The 17,045-nt window shown below is 28.6% G+C and overlaps 3 protein-coding genes across 3 annotated transcripts; all 3 read left to right on the top strand.

Annotated features, from left to right (window-relative positions):
* Nucleotides 1-451: 451 nt before the first annotated feature.
* Nucleotides 452-1,002, top strand: LOC139904719 (uncharacterized). The gene has a single exon (XM_071893401.1). The coding sequence runs from the start codon at nucleotides 469-471 to the stop codon at nucleotides 919-921; it is 453 nt and encodes a 150-aa protein (XP_071749502.1). The 5' UTR covers nucleotides 452-468; the 3' UTR covers nucleotides 922-1,002.
* Nucleotides 1,003-4,540: 3,538 nt separating this feature from the next.
* LOC121129228 (larval cuticle protein A3A-like) lies at nucleotides 4,541-5,055 on the top strand. Its single transcript, XM_040724936.2, has one exon. The coding sequence runs from the start codon at nucleotides 4,556-4,558 to the stop codon at nucleotides 4,994-4,996; it is 441 nt and encodes a 146-aa protein (XP_040580870.1). The 5' UTR covers nucleotides 4,541-4,555; the 3' UTR covers nucleotides 4,997-5,055.
* Nucleotides 5,056-8,885: 3,830 nt separating this feature from the next.
* LOC139907159 (uncharacterized) lies at nucleotides 8,886-9,427 on the top strand. The gene has a single exon (XM_071893343.1). The coding sequence runs from the start codon at nucleotides 8,913-8,915 to the stop codon at nucleotides 9,363-9,365; it is 453 nt and encodes a 150-aa protein (XP_071749444.1). The 5' UTR covers nucleotides 8,886-8,912; the 3' UTR covers nucleotides 9,366-9,427.
* Nucleotides 9,428-17,045: the final 7,618 nt, after the last annotated feature.

Raw genomic sequence — 17,045 nt, 5'->3', positions numbered from 1 at the left:
TATCAATGTAAAAATTAACATTAATTTAAAATCCATTTTGGCTGGACAGACCTTTAGGTATAAAAACTTTCATAGTTACAAATATAAATTATTCAATTTATTTAGTAGACGACCTGAAGGGACCTAATTGTACACTTTTTGTATTACAAATCATTCATATTTGACAAAATATATTTTTGTCAAATATATATACTCTTTATTTGGTTTAAAGTTTCTGGTAGTATGAAACAAGAAAACTTTAATTTTCCAAAATTTAAACAATTAAAAACATATTTTTAAAAAAAATAGTTGTTTATTTAATATGATAAAAAAATCAAATTTACTTTTTATTTTATATAGCTATAGTTAAACAAGATTTTGTCCACAAAAAAAATGGAGTGTGTATTCTTTTGACACGCCCTCGTTACATATAAATATGTTGATGAAAGGTAAAAGAGTCATCAGTTCTCAATTGAATACTCAACGAAAATGATTGGAAAATTCCTCATTGTATGCCTTGCTGTCACTTGTGCATTGGCTGAAAAGCCTGGACCTCCTCCACCCGCACCAGTCTACTACAGACCCTATCCTCCTCCCCCTCCTCCACCCACTACTACTACAACAACACCTCCTCCACCACCACCAGCATACAAACCATACCAGCCTTACCCTCCTCCTCCACCTCCCCCACCACCACCAGCTAAGTATGCCTACAGCTACGCTGTCCTTGATGATGAATCTGGTGTTGATATTGCTGCTGATGAACTTGCTGAGAATGGTGCTGTTTCTGGATCTTACAAGGTTGTTCTTCCTGATGGTCGCATCAAAACTGTTACTTACACCGTTTTGGGAGACAGTGGATTCGTTGCTGATGTTCAGTTTGAGACTACTCCAGCCCCTGCACCTGCACCATACCCAAAATATACCCCATACACTGCTTAAGGAATTATGTTTCTTGTTAATAAATCTTTTATTTATTCTACAAATAAAGTTGCTTAAAAATATGATTCATGTAAAATTTTATTTCATACATAATTTAGATACATATGTATGTATATATCATTGACTTTGACAAATATACATTGATTCGTCTTTTGTAGGAAGTTGATAACTGCATCATATGTATATAAAACAAACAAAAAAAGTCTTTGAAAGAAAGTTCATAATTAGTACTTTGCATTTTAACAAGGTTATGTTTAATTATTATTGATATTTAATGAACTTTTTAGAATAGCATAAAGAAAGCCATTAAAGCATCAGCTTTTGCAGAATATTCTATGAAGTTTGAATAATATATCTCTCTCATATCTTTTCTGTCGATCTTGCAACAAAAGCACAAATAATAAGACATGTTATTACCATATTAACACAAACATTTAAAGTGTAATTTATTCTCTACTGGACAATGTTGTTACTTTTTATGCTAGACTTTTATTAAAATTCGGTCGGAAACTTTACGTCAGATCCCCAAAAGTCAAAGTTTCCGACCGAATTTTTTTGTCAGTATTGGTTTTTTATGATGTCCTGACATTGAACTATACATTGGTATTAGTTTTATTCATACTCCTTATGGTTAAAACACCCATCGAGAGGATTTTTTCATGGGTGTCTGCAGGCCAGACCCAGCAGGGGCGGTCAGGCTGACAAAAAATAATTCAACCTAAGTTATGTCAGGGGGTCAAACCTTTTTAACCTTATGGGTTAAAATCTTCCAAGGCAGGCTTTTGGGGATGGATGTTGACGTCCTTGCGTTGGCTCTATTATGAGTTACTCTGGTATGGCTGTACGTTTAGAATTTGGCTCCCCCGAAAAATACGTGTGGAATTCAAAAAAAATATTGATACTTTTTTGCACCAATTTATTATATAAACTTTGTATAATAAAGGTTTTGCAATATCGGCTGGATGAATATATTACTCACTCTTCCATTTTCGATACTGAGATCATTTTGTCAAAATCATAAAAATATTCCAAAACCAGAAACATTTTTTTTCCAATAGTCCATAATAATAGAATGTATTGATAAACACAAATGATTTAATTACTTATAAGTTAGGTATGTTACACAGTCTAAAAAAAGCATAATATGAATTTGAAAAAGGACTCTTACGTTGTGCATGGAGTGTTTCTTTCCACTACTATACTTTATTATAAGACCACAAAGTACTCTCCCACCACTTTTGTCCTCTAATACTTCACTATGAACGTAGACATAAAAATTCAATTATGAATAAAACTTGTACCCTCCTGTTACCAACTTCAGCTTAAATTGACGCTCGAAAACATTGATTTTTGGAGCTTATGCTGTTTGTATTTAGAAAATTTCTTTTTTGAAGAAACAATATAGATTATAATTAATATAATTTTTTATATTAAAAATTAACATTTATCATATTTAAAAAATCAATTGAAATTTGTATAAATAATTTTTCGTTTCCCATAAACATTTGTAAATATCAATTACACAATATAATACTTTTTAGATAAAAAAAACTCAATTATTGGGAATTGAATACAATATAATTAAATATCAATCTGAAATTTAAAGTCGTATGTTTAAAAAAATATATAAATAAAACCGATCAAAGACATGTTAGTAAAACTGAAAGTGGGAAGATATGGGAAATTATAAATATTATTTCCATGGAAAATCATCTATCTTCAAATCATATTACCTCAATTGTTTAGTTATTAAAATAGTAGCTTGGTTTTCTATTTAGGGGGCTTTAACTATTTTTTGAACTACAGTTGACTGTAAATACATCTAATAACCTGTAAAAAAAATCATTAGAACAAGATAAATTCAATATATTATTTTACAAAAGAAAAAATTCAGTCTATAAGCTTGCGATGTATGAGAAATTTAAAAACTGTTTAAGTTTGTAGCAATTATTTAAAGAATTAGTATATAGTCTCTCAACTGTATATTTCCCTTTAGCCAAAAGGAAACAAAAAATTTTAGACAAACTTTCTGTACAACTAATTTGGAAATGATCTTATGATATTCCTTAGATAGGGCAGAAAAATTTCCAAGCAAATAGGCTTCATGACTTTAATGGAAAAATGAAAACGTTTCGTGGCTAAACTAATTAAAACAAGCAGTTTTATTTACAAAATTATCCAGAGGCTTCAAAAAACAACAACAACCATTTTTGAGGAATATTTTAATTCTTTGTCATTCTTCCACATCCACAAAATGTACCCTTTCCATGTTATGATGATTGTATATCAAAACATCGCTAAAAGATTGAGAACAAATCTAGAAACTCATGATAATATTAATATAATCACAATAATAAAAAAAATGAGGACGTCAAAAAGTTGAAAATTATTATAAATAAAAACTAAATTTTAGATGAGCCAATCAAGAACCTAATCATACCAACATCAATATGTATTCTATGCAAAAATACAATTTTGTCCTTTATTATCTTTGAGAATATATATTGGTTTCATCAATGTATTAACCTTATTTTAAAATCCATTAAGATTAAACTACAGATTCTAATAAAAATAGCATGTCCTTTTTTTATGAAATTTTTTATCTGTACTATTTAAGTGGAATCGAATTCATCTATATACACTTATTGTATATATTCACTATATATTACAAACTAACATATAAAAATTTGAGTGAAATTGAAAATAGGCATGTATGATTTTTTTAAGTTCAAGATATTGACTTCCTGACCTTAATTATAAAAACTCATTCTGTTAGCTTATACAATTAAATACAACAAATCAATGAAATAATTATTTATTAAATAGTTATTAAAGTTGATCTATATTTTCAAAAACATTTCAAATACTGCGATTTTTAAATAGGGTAAGTGGCATGGAGGCCTAAACTCTAAACTGAATTACAAAAAAAAAGATTAAATTTGGTGATTTTTGGGTTGTTAACTAATATTAAAATATATTCCAAATTTGAAAAAAAAAAAATGGATAATGCTGTTTTTGAGTCATTGATTGAGCTTGAGATGAACACGATAATATTTCTTTTAATAATATTTTCTTCCCCACTAACAAGTATAATTTATTCAACCTAATAAATAATATTAGTTTTGTATGACCCACATCAAACAAAAAAAAAAAATGTAAAATCGAATAAAAAAACTATCTATGAATTGAAGAACATATCAGAGCCGTTCAGGAATAAAATAAAACTAAAAAATCTCAAAAGAATTATGGAAAGACGTATAAAATACATTCATTCTTCAAAGTGTTTTCATTTTTGGTTTATTCAAATTTCAATCACATGTTGATCATAAATATTAATTAGAAATAAAAGATATATTTAAATCATATATAACTTGAAAATGATGAGGTCTATTTTTTCGAGATCTAATAAGCAGTATATATAAACCTGTATTTACAAAGAATGATAATTATACATAAGTACATCAAATATAATTCTAAAATATTAAAAACTAAATATCAAGCATGTATAAAACAACTTTTATGAATAGCACGCCCATTTTTTCCGTCAGGAACAAGAGAATAAATAAATTTAACAGTATTTAAGACTAAGTCCAAGTATATTAACTATCAGTTCTAAATTGAATCATAAACAAAAATGATTGGTAAGTTCCTCATTGTATGCCTTGCTGTCACTTGTGCCTTGGCTGACAAGCCAGCACCTCCTGCACCAGTCTACTACAGACCTTATCCTCCCCCACCTCCACCACCAACGACTACAACAACAACACCTGCCCCTCCAGCATACAAGCCATATTATCCTTACCCTCCTCCCCCACCTCCTCCACCTCCACCAGCAAGCTATGCCTACAACTACGCTGTCCTCGATGAGGAATCCAGTGTTGACTTCTCTGCTGATGAACTTGCTGAGAATGGTGTTGTTTCTGGATCTTACAAGGTTGTTCTTCCCGATGGTCGCATCAAGACAGTTACCTACACCGTTGAAGGAGACAGTGGATTCGTTGCTGATGTTCAGTTTGAGACTACTCCAGCCCCAGCTCCTGCACCATACCCAAAATACGTCCCTTATCACGCTTAAACATAATTTTTTGTTCATATTATTTATCTAAATGCTTGAAATAGAAAAAATTAAACAAATTTTGTTGTTGTTGTTTGAGTAAGTTAATTTTAAAAATTAACTAATTGCCAAAGGTTATTTTTCCATTCTATAAACAGAAGTTAAGGAAAAGAAGGAGTCAATAAATCAATGCGTTAGATTCAATGGACTATATTAATGAATCAATTGTTTATATATATTTAGAAGTAGCTTAAAGACTCTAAAGTTTTGAAATTTTACGATTTTTTTCGAAAGAAAGGGTCTTGCCATGTATATCAACTAAACTAACATAGTAAATTTTGTAAAATAAATACAAAGTCAAAGAATTAATTTTTTTGCTAAAGTTTGGATCTAATAGATCAAAAAGAGCAATGAGACGCATAACTTGCATTTTTTACTATATGTTAATTTGTCTGCTCGTAAAATATGAATATTATTCTTATTTCCAAAAATTATGGGAATAGACAATTTATTACTTGAAGCAGACAAAACAGGTAAAAGTTCCATATATTTGATCTGGTACTGATTTTTTTAAAAATTAAATTGATTTAAATTGCCTAAGAAAAACAATTCATGTTATATATTTGAAACCTTCGTAATGGCCATAATTAAGAACTAGTATGTGATAGTTTTACTGAATAATTAAAAAATTTTTTTTACTTAAAATTTTTAAATTTTAAATCATTTAAAAGCAAGATTATTATAGGATAAACATAAAAATTACTAAAAATATCAAGGAAAAAAAAAAATTCAATAATCAAACTTTCACATAACTTCTATAATTTATTATTTATCTAAATTTTGAATAAACCCTAAAAAAGTTATAGTAATTTATATATTTATTTTTAAATGAAATTTTATAAGAAATTTTTTCATTGAATCAAGGACTTAAATGTTTTTATGATTTTATAAAACTTGGATGAGGAATTGGAAATTCGAATCATCAGATGGTAGTAGACCACTATACTTTTTAATGAGACTAACTCCACTCTCAGCAAGACTATTAAACAACTTTTAAATGAAAGATCATATCAAGAGGTATTTTAATTTCGAAAAAAACTCTGTTGAAACTTCCCCACTCTTCCATAAAAAAATATATATAAATCATATAAATAATGAATTAATTTGATTTAAAAATCAGCATATGGTCAAATATTAGTAAGAATTACCTGATGTATTTGTATTATTAAAATTTAGAAGTCATAATCATTCAAATGGTTGAATAATATATTAAATCCAAAATTTACAATACACAAACAGACCCATATATTATAATGGGTCTGTTTTTGTAGTATAAAGTGTAGGGTTTGTTGCAGATGTTGAATTCAAGGATCCTCCAACCCCTGCTCCATACCCCAAATATGTCCCTTATAATGCTCAAGTTTTTTTAATATAATTTTATATTGATTAATCGGGAAACAATTATATAATTTTATTTCGATTATTACATTTTATTGTACACATGCAAGTAAATCATATGAAACTTTCAATTAAGGTTAATAAATAAATAATTTCTGTACAATTTAGTTTTAATAATTTAATATAAACCGACTATGTTAATTCATTTTATAAACACGAATGGAATGTTTTACACAAATCAATCTCGTATAAAAGTTAAAAAATCATTTAAAACGCAATTTTGATATTATGATTTTACAACAAAATAATAAGACTTATTATACAAAGAATATTTTCAACTACTCTTTAATTACAAAAAATTATTTGATTGATTATCGTACAGTGTTAAAACATTTTTATTTAATGAAATTTTTTTATATTTATGCAATAATGATATTCACAAAAGTATAAAATTGAAGCAAAAGTTGAAAACTTATAGTTTTGTCATGTCATGTGTATATTTGTCATTCAAATTTTTCTTTAAATATATAAATGGTAATAATTAAATATTTTTTAACAACTCTAGCTCTTTAAAACTAATGCAACTTTTAATTTTTAGTATCACTCCTAGGAATTAATATATACAATAACACGTGTGAATGTAAATTGAATTAACTGTAATTTAAATAAATGTAAATATTAGATACCTACGCAACATAAAGTAATCAAACATATGAATTGTGCAACTATCCAGTGCTTTGTTTCTGAAATGTATATGAATTCATTATTTTACAATTGTATATAAGATAAATGAAAAGTAATTTTTTCAATTTTGTAGAAAAAAAAATGACGGCTGTCACGTTTATTTTAAAGGCCTTTTTCTACAAAAACTTTGTTTTAATTTTAATGTACAAAAAGTGCCATTTAAATGAGTCAATTAAGGTATGGAAATAATAAATAATTTATATTTCTCATTGATATCAAAGCATTTGAGAAAGGAGTAAAATTAGTTTGGATATCCTGGCTACCTAAAAAAACATCATCACAAGCCTGTTTCATTTTTTAGGACAAGAGTACTCTGGTCTTGAGTTAATGAGAATAATATTCCTTTAAATGGCGGAATTATCTGGTGAAGTATCGTCCTTATTTGGATAAAGAAATTTCATTTTTCATATGTTTTTTTTGTTTATCATTATGTTTTTGGATAAATTCGTCATTATGGATTGAATCATAAAGCTACTTTCATTTGACGAAAAATGAAGCATTTTTGCGAATTAGAAAATATAGGGAATGGAAACAAGGATTCACTTTTGTAACTGTTAGATATTTTGACAACGTTTATTTCAGGCCTCAATCAAATCTTTTGTTACTATAAAAAACATAATTTTAAATAATGTTAAATCATTAATTTATATTTCTCATTGATGTCAAAGCATTTAAAGTAAAATTAGTTTGGATATCCTTGAAAAAAACATCAACAAGCCTGTTTTTTTTAGGACAAAGTACTCAAATATTCCTTTTAAATGCGGAATAAAAGTATAAGTTAAGGCATTAGTTTGAATATATCGTTAAATGTTTTATATCAATTTTAACTAGTCAAAGCCTTTCATTTGACGAAAAAGATTTTCTAATTAGAAAATATAACGAAGGAAATATATATATTTTCACAACAATGATTTCAGGCCTCAATCTCACTTTTGTTACTATTGAGAAACATAATTTTTCATCACATTCTATTTGTGTCACATAAATACAGTGAAACATTTTTTATAATATGTTCAAGAATAATAAGTTTCCATTCAGTTTGGCTTAATGTTTAAAAAATATATTTTATGTTATTATGGTAATTTAAATCCATTCATGGCTTTGAAAAATGCAATGTATATATTTGAAAACAAGCTTATGCAAAACAAAACATAAATAAGTTCACAACGTCAATAGTCCTCACCACTTCCACATAAGCCTCTATGAGAAATGGAAAGGGCTGTTGGCTTTTTGCTACCTCATGATGACAATATATATATATATATTAGTTTTTTCTGCAAAAATGATGTTTGTGTTTTAAGTAAAAAAAATAATTACTTAACCTTCCTATATCAATGTAAAAATTAACATTAATTTAAAATCCATTTTGGCTGGACAGACCTTTAGGTATAAAAACTTTCATAGTTACAAATATAAATTATTCAATTTATTTAGTAGACGACCTGAAGGGACCTAATTGTACACTTTTTGTATTACAAATCATTCATATTTGACAAAATATATTTTTGTCAAATATATATACTCTTTATTTGGTTTAAAGTTTCTGGTAGTATGAAACAAGAAAACTTTAATTTTCCAAAATTTAAACAATTAAAAACATATTTTTAAAAAAATAGTTGTTTATTTAATATGATAAAAAAATCAAATTTACTTTTTATTTTATATAGCTATAGTTAAACAAGATTTTGTCCACAAAAAAATGGAGTGTGTATTCTTTTGACACGCCCTCGTTACATATAAATATGTTGATGAAAGGTAAAAGAGTCATCAGTTCTCAATTGAATACTCAACAAAAATGATTGGAAAATTCCTCATTGTATGCCTTGCTGTCACTTGTGCATTGGCTGAAAAGCCTGGACCTCCTCCACCCGCGCCAGTATACTACAGACCCTATCCTCCTCCCCCTCCTCCACCCACTACTACTACAACAACCCCTCCTCCACCACCTCCAGCATACAAACCATACAAACCTTACCCTCCTCCTCCACCTCCCCCACCACCACCAGCTAAGTATGCCTACAGCTACGCTGTCCTTGATGATGAATCTGGTGTTGATATTGCTGCTGATGAACTTGCTGAGAATGGTGCCGTTTCTGGATCTTACAAGGTTGTTCTTCCTGATGGTCGCATCAAAACTGTTACTTACACCGTTGAGGGAGACAGTGGATTCGTTGCTGATGTTCAGTTTGAGACTACTCCAACCCCTGCTCCTGCACCATACCCAAAATATACCCCATACACTGCTTAAGGAATTATGTTACTTGTTAATAAATCTTTTATTTATTCTACAAATAAAGTTGCTTAAAAATATGATCCATGTAAAATTTTATTTCATACATAATTTAGATACATATGTACGTATATATAATTGACTTTGACAAATATACATTTATTCGTCTTTTGTAGGAAGTTGATAACTGCATCATATGTATATAAAACAAAAAAAAAAGTTTTTTAAAGAAAAGTTCAAAATTAGTACTTTGCATTTTAACAAGGATTTGTTTAATTATTATTGATATTTATGAACTTTTTAGAATAGCATAAAGAAAGCCATTAAAGCATCAGCTTTTGCAGAATATTCTATGAAGTTTGAATAATATCTCTCTCACATATCTTTTTTGTCGTTCTTGCAACAAAAGGACAAATAATTAGACATGTTATTACCACATTAACACAAACATTTAAAGTGTAATTTATTGTCTACTGGACAATGTTTTTACTTTTTATTCTAGACTTTTATTAAAATTCGGTCGGAAACTTCCCGTCAGATCCCCAAAAGTCAAAGTTTCCAACCGAATTTTTTTGTCAGTCTTGGTTTTTTATGATGTCCTAACTGACATCATACTATACATTGGTATTAGTTTTATTCATACTCCTTATGGTTAAAACACCCATCGAGAGGATTTTTTCATGGTTGTCTGGAGGTCAGACCCAGCAGGGGCGGTCAGGCTGACAAAAAATAATTCAACCTAAGTTATGTCAGGGGGTCAAACCTTGTTAACCTTATGGGTTAAAATCTTCCGTGGAGTGCTCTCGGACTTTTTGGGGATGGATGTTGACGTCCTTGCGTTGGCTTTATTATGAGTTACTCTGGTATGGCTGTACGTTTAGAAATTGGCTCCCCCGGAAAATACGTGTGGAATTCAAAAAAAATGTTGATACCTTTTTGCACCAATTTATTATATAAACTTTGTATAAGAAAGGTTTTGCAATATCCTCATTCCAATAGTTTTTGCTACTTTATCTAGATCTCAAATAATCGTTGAATATGGAAATTGAAGTCTAAGAATTTAGAATTGACGTACAATTAAGAGGTCCATACTCCGCTTTAGTTTTCATAGCGTGCACAAAGAATTCATAATCTTCTGAATAACGGGTTTTCATAAATGCTAGACTTAAGTTATGTGTATTGGGTACGATATGTATGGAATTAAGAATATTTATTGACTGTCTATCTTTTAGGATTTTCTGGGTGCAAATACTCTGAGCAACCCAACACCAGACCAAGAAATTTGTTCAGAACATATTTCAGTACCCAGTTCGGATGAAGAAAATGATGAATAGTACAGCAATACAATATGGGCAAAATTTTAGACATGTAGATGAACGAGATCCTATTTAGGAGTCCCTCAAAGATTGGCCACTTCGAAAAACCTTCTTATTTGAGTATCCGATAACTGCATGGACAACATGCATATTTCATTTTTTTTAGATTATAATATTATTAAGAGTACGAACTGCAATTCATGTATTATATCAAAATGGCATATTTGCAATATATTTTATTAACACATTATTATAAATCATAAAAAATTTCGCCAAAGCCATCCTTCAAAAAAGTTCGTCAATTTTGGGCCGTTTAACCTACTCAAAGTATTTCTGTGTCCACAAAATTACAGTCAGATCTCAATTGGATCACCTTCACTCAGGACTAGAACTAGAAAAGTTCCTAATTGTCATCATAGTAAATTTTGTCTTATTTATGATGTATTATGTACATATATTAATTTTTACAGGTTTTGTAATACATATAAGTCTATTGTACTTTTTCAACTTGTATTATTGTAATATATACTCGCATTTGTGTGGGTTTTCCTTGTTCTATCCTATTTGATCATAATTAGGTTGGATGTATAGCGTGAATTTTATAATTTATTAGTATTCATGGTTAAAAATAATTTTAATAAATGCATTTACTTGTTGAAATTTATTATCATTTTTTGTTAATTATATATAGACTCATTCGTCTTTGAAACTTAGTAATAAAATAAAGTATTATAGAAATTAATATAAAGGGAATTGTTTGTTAAACTATAATCGTATTAAATTGCTAATTTACACCATAATTAATATGGTTTTTTCAAAAAAGAAAAAGAAAATACTTCAAAAATATTGTGTAGATCTTACAAACATATTTCAGAAAATATTTCCAAAAAGCATTCGAGCCTTTGTTGTGACAATTTCCTTTGTTACTAAAGCCTAAGAACAGTTTTGTTCTGGATGTAGAAAAAATCTCCCCCGAATAAAAAATAATGACTAACATTAATCTACAATATCAACGCAGTAAATTATTAGCTCACCTGAAGATTTATGAGTTGCAACAAATGAAACATCTTCTACAGACGACGAAGTGTTTGAGAAGAGAACTGAAATTTAAAGTTCATTGCTTGTACTCGGAGAAATTCTATTAGATCTACGAAAAACTGCCAAGTCTAAAAACTATGCTCAAACTCAAAAGAGAACAGAGTAAAGGTAAATGTAAAAATGAGACATGACTTCATTCCTGGTCCCAGTGTGATATATAGCCCCAGTACTCTATTACGTCAGAAAAATTGGATGCCTCAAGTCATTAGGGTACTCCAAAAGAAATACCAGCAGTCAACAAATACCGTACGGGTATAGATACTGACAATATTCGCTGCAACAACGAGTGTTAGAGCAATGATACAGTATTTTAGCCACTCACAACGAATGGCATTACAGGCAAAGAAATTGATTAACGAGAGAGCTATGTGAGGATCTCCTAACCAAAAGAAGGGAAAGGAAATTCCAATTGATGTAGTTAATGAAGTTGTTAAATTTTATATTTTTGATTAATCAAGCAGAAAATTACGGTGGAAAGAAGACTGCGCCGTTGTACGAAAACAGACTGGTAAAATTACAGTACCGAACTGTTAATTTTGAAGAATTTAAGAGAAGTATTGCCTAATTTGAAGGAGAGTAATGGGTTCTTGATTGTGCAAATGGGACATACAGTACATGAGTTTGTAATATTCATCAAAACGTAAAACTTATGATCCTATAATTGAGAATGCCGGAGATAACGGAATATCACTTCTGCCGTTATATATTATCGTATTTAGTTTGTAATCCTACATTACCCTATTGTTTCATTCGTGAATGTGAAAATTTCTGGATAACTGACTTAGTCAAGGTTAAATTGCTCGTCCAGTTTGAGGAAAATGATGAATGACAATTTCATCAGTGGATAGGTCAGAGCTTACTAGTAGAGTAATTTCAATTAGTCGACTATAATTTTGAATATATTAAAGGTCACCTTCAACATACAGAACGACGAGTAAATACTTGTAATAATGGTAGCAAAACTCGCCCGTGTATACAATAAGAAAAAACGACAACAATATCAAAATGAGACATATTAAAAAAAAAGGAATATAAATGATGCACGGAAACACCAATATAACTAAGACAATGTTACGACTTTGCTATCCAATACATGACTTTATTACTAATGCACAGAGTAATTTTCTGAATAGTAAAAAATTTGAAATTATTGAAGGTGGATTAATTGTAATTGTAGATTTTTTTGAAAATTAAAGCTTTGTTGTAGAGGAAGCTGCTGAAGGTTTTCATTGGAATTCCTCACAGGCAACAATAACCCTTGGGTCTTTTACTAAAAAAATCTGAATATTTGTCATGATTCATTTACAATTATTTCCGACTACAACTGCGATGATGTAGTTTTAGCATATCTGTTCCAGCGCAAACCAATAAGATATTTAAAGGTCATGTTCGTATTTATAAAATAAGATGAATTACTTTTCTGACGGCAGTACAGGTAAATACAAAAATTGTAAAACATTTTTAAACCTGATATGTTACAAAGGGGATTTTTATATCCCTGCTGAGTTGTATTCTTCCCAACTAGTCATGACTTTATTTATTATTTGAAACAGACAGAATAGGTAAAAGTCCATATATTTTATTTGGTACTGATTTTTTTAAATTAAATTGATTTAAATTGCTTAACAAAAAAAAATCACGTTAATTATTCGAAATTTTCGTAATGGCCATAATTAAGAACTAGTATGTGACAGTTTTACTTATAAATTTAATTTTTTTTTACTTAAAGTGATTAATTTTTAAATCATTTAAAAACAAGATTATTATAGAATAAACATAAGAAATACAAAAATGTCAAGATTTTTTTTTTTTTTTCAATAATGAAACTTTCACATACTTTCTATAATTCATTATTTTTCTAAATTTTAAAGAAAGTCTAATAGAGTTATAGTAATTTATATATATATTTTTTCAATGAAATTTTATAAGAAATTTTTTCATTGAATCAAAGACTTAAAATTTTGTATGATTTTAGAACACTTGGATGAGGAATTGGAAATTTGAATCATCAGATGGTAGTAGACCACTATACTTTTTAATGAGACCAACTCCACTCTCAGCAAGACTATTAACAACTTTTAAATGAAAGATCATATCAAGAGGTATTTTAATTTCGAAAACAACCCTGTTGAAACTTCCCCGCTCTTACATAGATATATGTATATATAAATCATATAAATAATGAATTAATTTGATTTACAAATCAGCATATGGTCAAATATTAGTAAGAATTACCTGATGTATTTGTATTATTAAAATTTAGAAGTCATAATCATTCAAATGGTTGAATAATATATTAAATCCAAAATTTACAATACACAAACAGACCCATATATTATAATGGGTCTGTTTGTGTAGTATAAAGTGTAGGGTTTGTTGCTGATGTTGAATTCAAGGATCCTCCAACCCCTGCCCTATACCCCGAATATGTCTCTTATAATGCTCAATTTTTTTTTAAATATAATTTTATATTGATTAATCGGGAAACAATTATATAATTTTATTTTGAATATTACAATTTATTGTACATATGCAAGTAAATCATATGAAACTTTCAATTAAGGTTAATAAATAAATAATTTCAGTACAATTTAGTTTTAATAATTTAATATAAACAGAATAAGTTAATTCATTTTATAAACACGAATGGAATGTTTTATACAAATCAGTCTCGTATAAAAGTAAAAAAGTTATTTAAAACCCAATTTTTTACAACAAAATAATAAGTGTTATTATACATAGAATATTTTCAACTTGTCTTTAATTAAACAAAAATTATTTGATTTATTACCGTACAATGTGAGACTTTTTAATTTAATAAAAAAATTTAATATTTAAAACAATAATAATATTCACAAAAGTATGAAATTGAAGCAAAAGTTGAATATTTAAAGTTTTGTCCTTTTAACTATGATTGAGTGTATCTTTGTCATCCAAATTTTTTTTTAAATATATAAAATGGTAATAATTAAATATTTTTTAACAAATGTAGCTCTTTAAAACTAATGCAACTTTTAATTTTCAGTATAACTCTTAGGAATTAATATATTTAAAGTGATGTGTTGTGAATGTAAATTGAATTAACTTCACTTTAAAAAAAATTAAATATTAGATACCCACGCAACATAAAGTATTTCAAACATGTGAATTGTGCATCGATACAGTACTTTGTTTCTTAAATCTATATGAGTTTATTTTTTTACAATTGTCGATATGATAAATGAAAAGTAATTTTTTCAATTTTGTAGAAAAAAATGACATCTGTAATTATTAAACTGTCACGTTTATTTCATAGCCCTTTTACTACTAAAACTTTGTTTGTTTGACTAATTTATAGTAGAAAAAAGTGCATCTTCCATGAATCTTTTTCCATTTTCTTTCTTTTTTCTTAAGTGTCTTTTAATACAAATTTACCCTTAATACAGTTAAAAGATTCAAATCTTTTAAAAACTGCCAACCACACATGTAGAAAATAAATGATTTATCGGACATATTGTGTCCCTTATTCTTGTAAATTGTCCCAGTTCTAAATATCTTTGAAAAGAGTCATCTGCTTCAACTAACTGAATTAAGCACGTGCAGAGAGGTCAAGAGTAGTATGCTCGTAGTATCATGGATAACATAGTAACAGTGTGTCCTCTTCATCAGGCCGTTCTAAGGGTAGTTCCGTAAGATCTTTAAACCCAGCTTCAGGTGCTTAATCCGAAAATGGAGAAACTTCAGTAACAAATTCATAAAGACAGACACTCAGTCCACATCAATCAACGGCTTTACGGTTAGGTTGACCAAGTAGAAGTTTTGGAGGAAGGTAGTTTAGAGTTCTAAGGATTCTTGTGTCCTGTTCTGTTTCTTGCTCTAATGCATGAAGCTGAGTTCCTTTTCTTAAGCTTTTGGGAGTTCAGAATGGAGTTACTGGACGAGGGAGTACAAATGAGTGAGGAGGTTTTGTTCCTAACAAAGCTGGCGAAAATGTGTCTTCACAACTCATATCGACGGTAGAACTATCAATTTTAAATGAGTCGGTATGGAAATCATAAATAATTTATATTTCTCATTGATGTCAAAGCATTTGAGGAAGGAGTAGAATTAGTTTGGATATCCTGGATACCGAAAAAAAAATCATCACAACCCTGTTTCTTTTTTAGGACAAGAGTACTCAAGTCTTTATTCCTTTTAAATATCGGAATTATCTGGTGAAGCATCATCCATAAAGGATAAAGATGAACTTCATCTCCTTTTTTGTTTACCATTATGTTTTTGGATGGACTCAATTTGTCATTATGGATTAAATCAAAGCTACTTTCATTTGACGAAAATATCTGCGAATTAGAAAATATAGGCGAAGGAAATAAGGATTCGCTCTTGTAACTGTTCCTGATATTTTCACAACAAAGTATTTCAGGCCTGCAATCACATCTTTAGTTACTATTGAACAGAAACATAATCACAATGTCAACTCGTTCATCACATTCTATTTGTGTCACCTAAACTGACAGAATCGAAAGAGAAACATTTTTTTAAGACTAAATATGTTCAAGATGGTTATAAGAGTAAGTTAAGAATTAGTTTGAATATATCGTTTAAAAAATATATTTTTAACTAGTCACAACCGCTGCAGAGGCTAAGTAGACAATAATTGAACAATATATATATGAAAACAAGCTTACGCAAAACAAACCATAAATAAGTTCACTACGTCAATAACCCTCACCACTTCCACATAAGCCTCTATGAGATATGGCAAGGGCTGCCTGGTGGCTTTTTGCTCCCTCAAGACGACAATATATATATATATTAGTTTTTTCTGCAAAAAAAAATCATTACTAAACCTTCGGATATGAATGTAAAAATTAACATTTATTTAAAATCCATTTTTGCTGGACAGACCTTTAGGTATAAAAACTTTCATAGTTACAAACATAAATTATTCAATTTATTTAGTAGACGACCTCAAGGGACCTAATTGTACACTTTTTGTATACCAAATCATTCATATTTGACAAAATATATTTTTTAGCATACATATACTCTTAATTTGCTTTAAAGTTTTGGGTAATCTATAACAAGAAAACTTAAATTTTCCAAAATTTAACAAATTAAGAAAATATTTAAAAAGAGTTGTTTATTTAATAAGATGAAAATATCAAGTATTTACTTTTAATTTTATATAGATATAGTTAAACAAGATTTATGTCCACAAAAAAAATGGAGTGTGTATTCTTTTGACACGCCCTCGTTATATATAAATATGTTGTTGAAAGTAAATAAAGTCATCAGTTCTCAA

Source organism: Lepeophtheirus salmonis, chromosome 14 (genome assembly GCF_016086655.4).
Source record: "Lepeophtheirus salmonis chromosome 14, UVic_Lsal_1.4, whole genome shotgun sequence".
Classification (NCBI taxonomy): Eukaryota; Metazoa; Arthropoda; class Copepoda; order Siphonostomatoida; family Caligidae; genus Lepeophtheirus; species Lepeophtheirus salmonis.
This window is presented reverse-complemented; position numbering and strand designations above follow the sequence as displayed.

Excerpts from the sequence above, each read along its gene's own strand:
- LOC139904719 (XM_071893401.1), top strand. The coding sequence starts at position 469 with ATGATTGGAAAATTCCTCATTGTATGCCTTGCTGTCACTTGTGCATTG.
- LOC121129228 (XM_040724936.2), top strand. The coding sequence starts at position 4,556 with ATGATTGGTAAGTTCCTCATTGTATGCCTTGCTGTCACTTGTGCCTTG.
- LOC139907159 (XM_071893343.1), top strand. The coding sequence starts at position 8,913 with ATGATTGGAAAATTCCTCATTGTATGCCTTGCTGTCACTTGTGCATTG.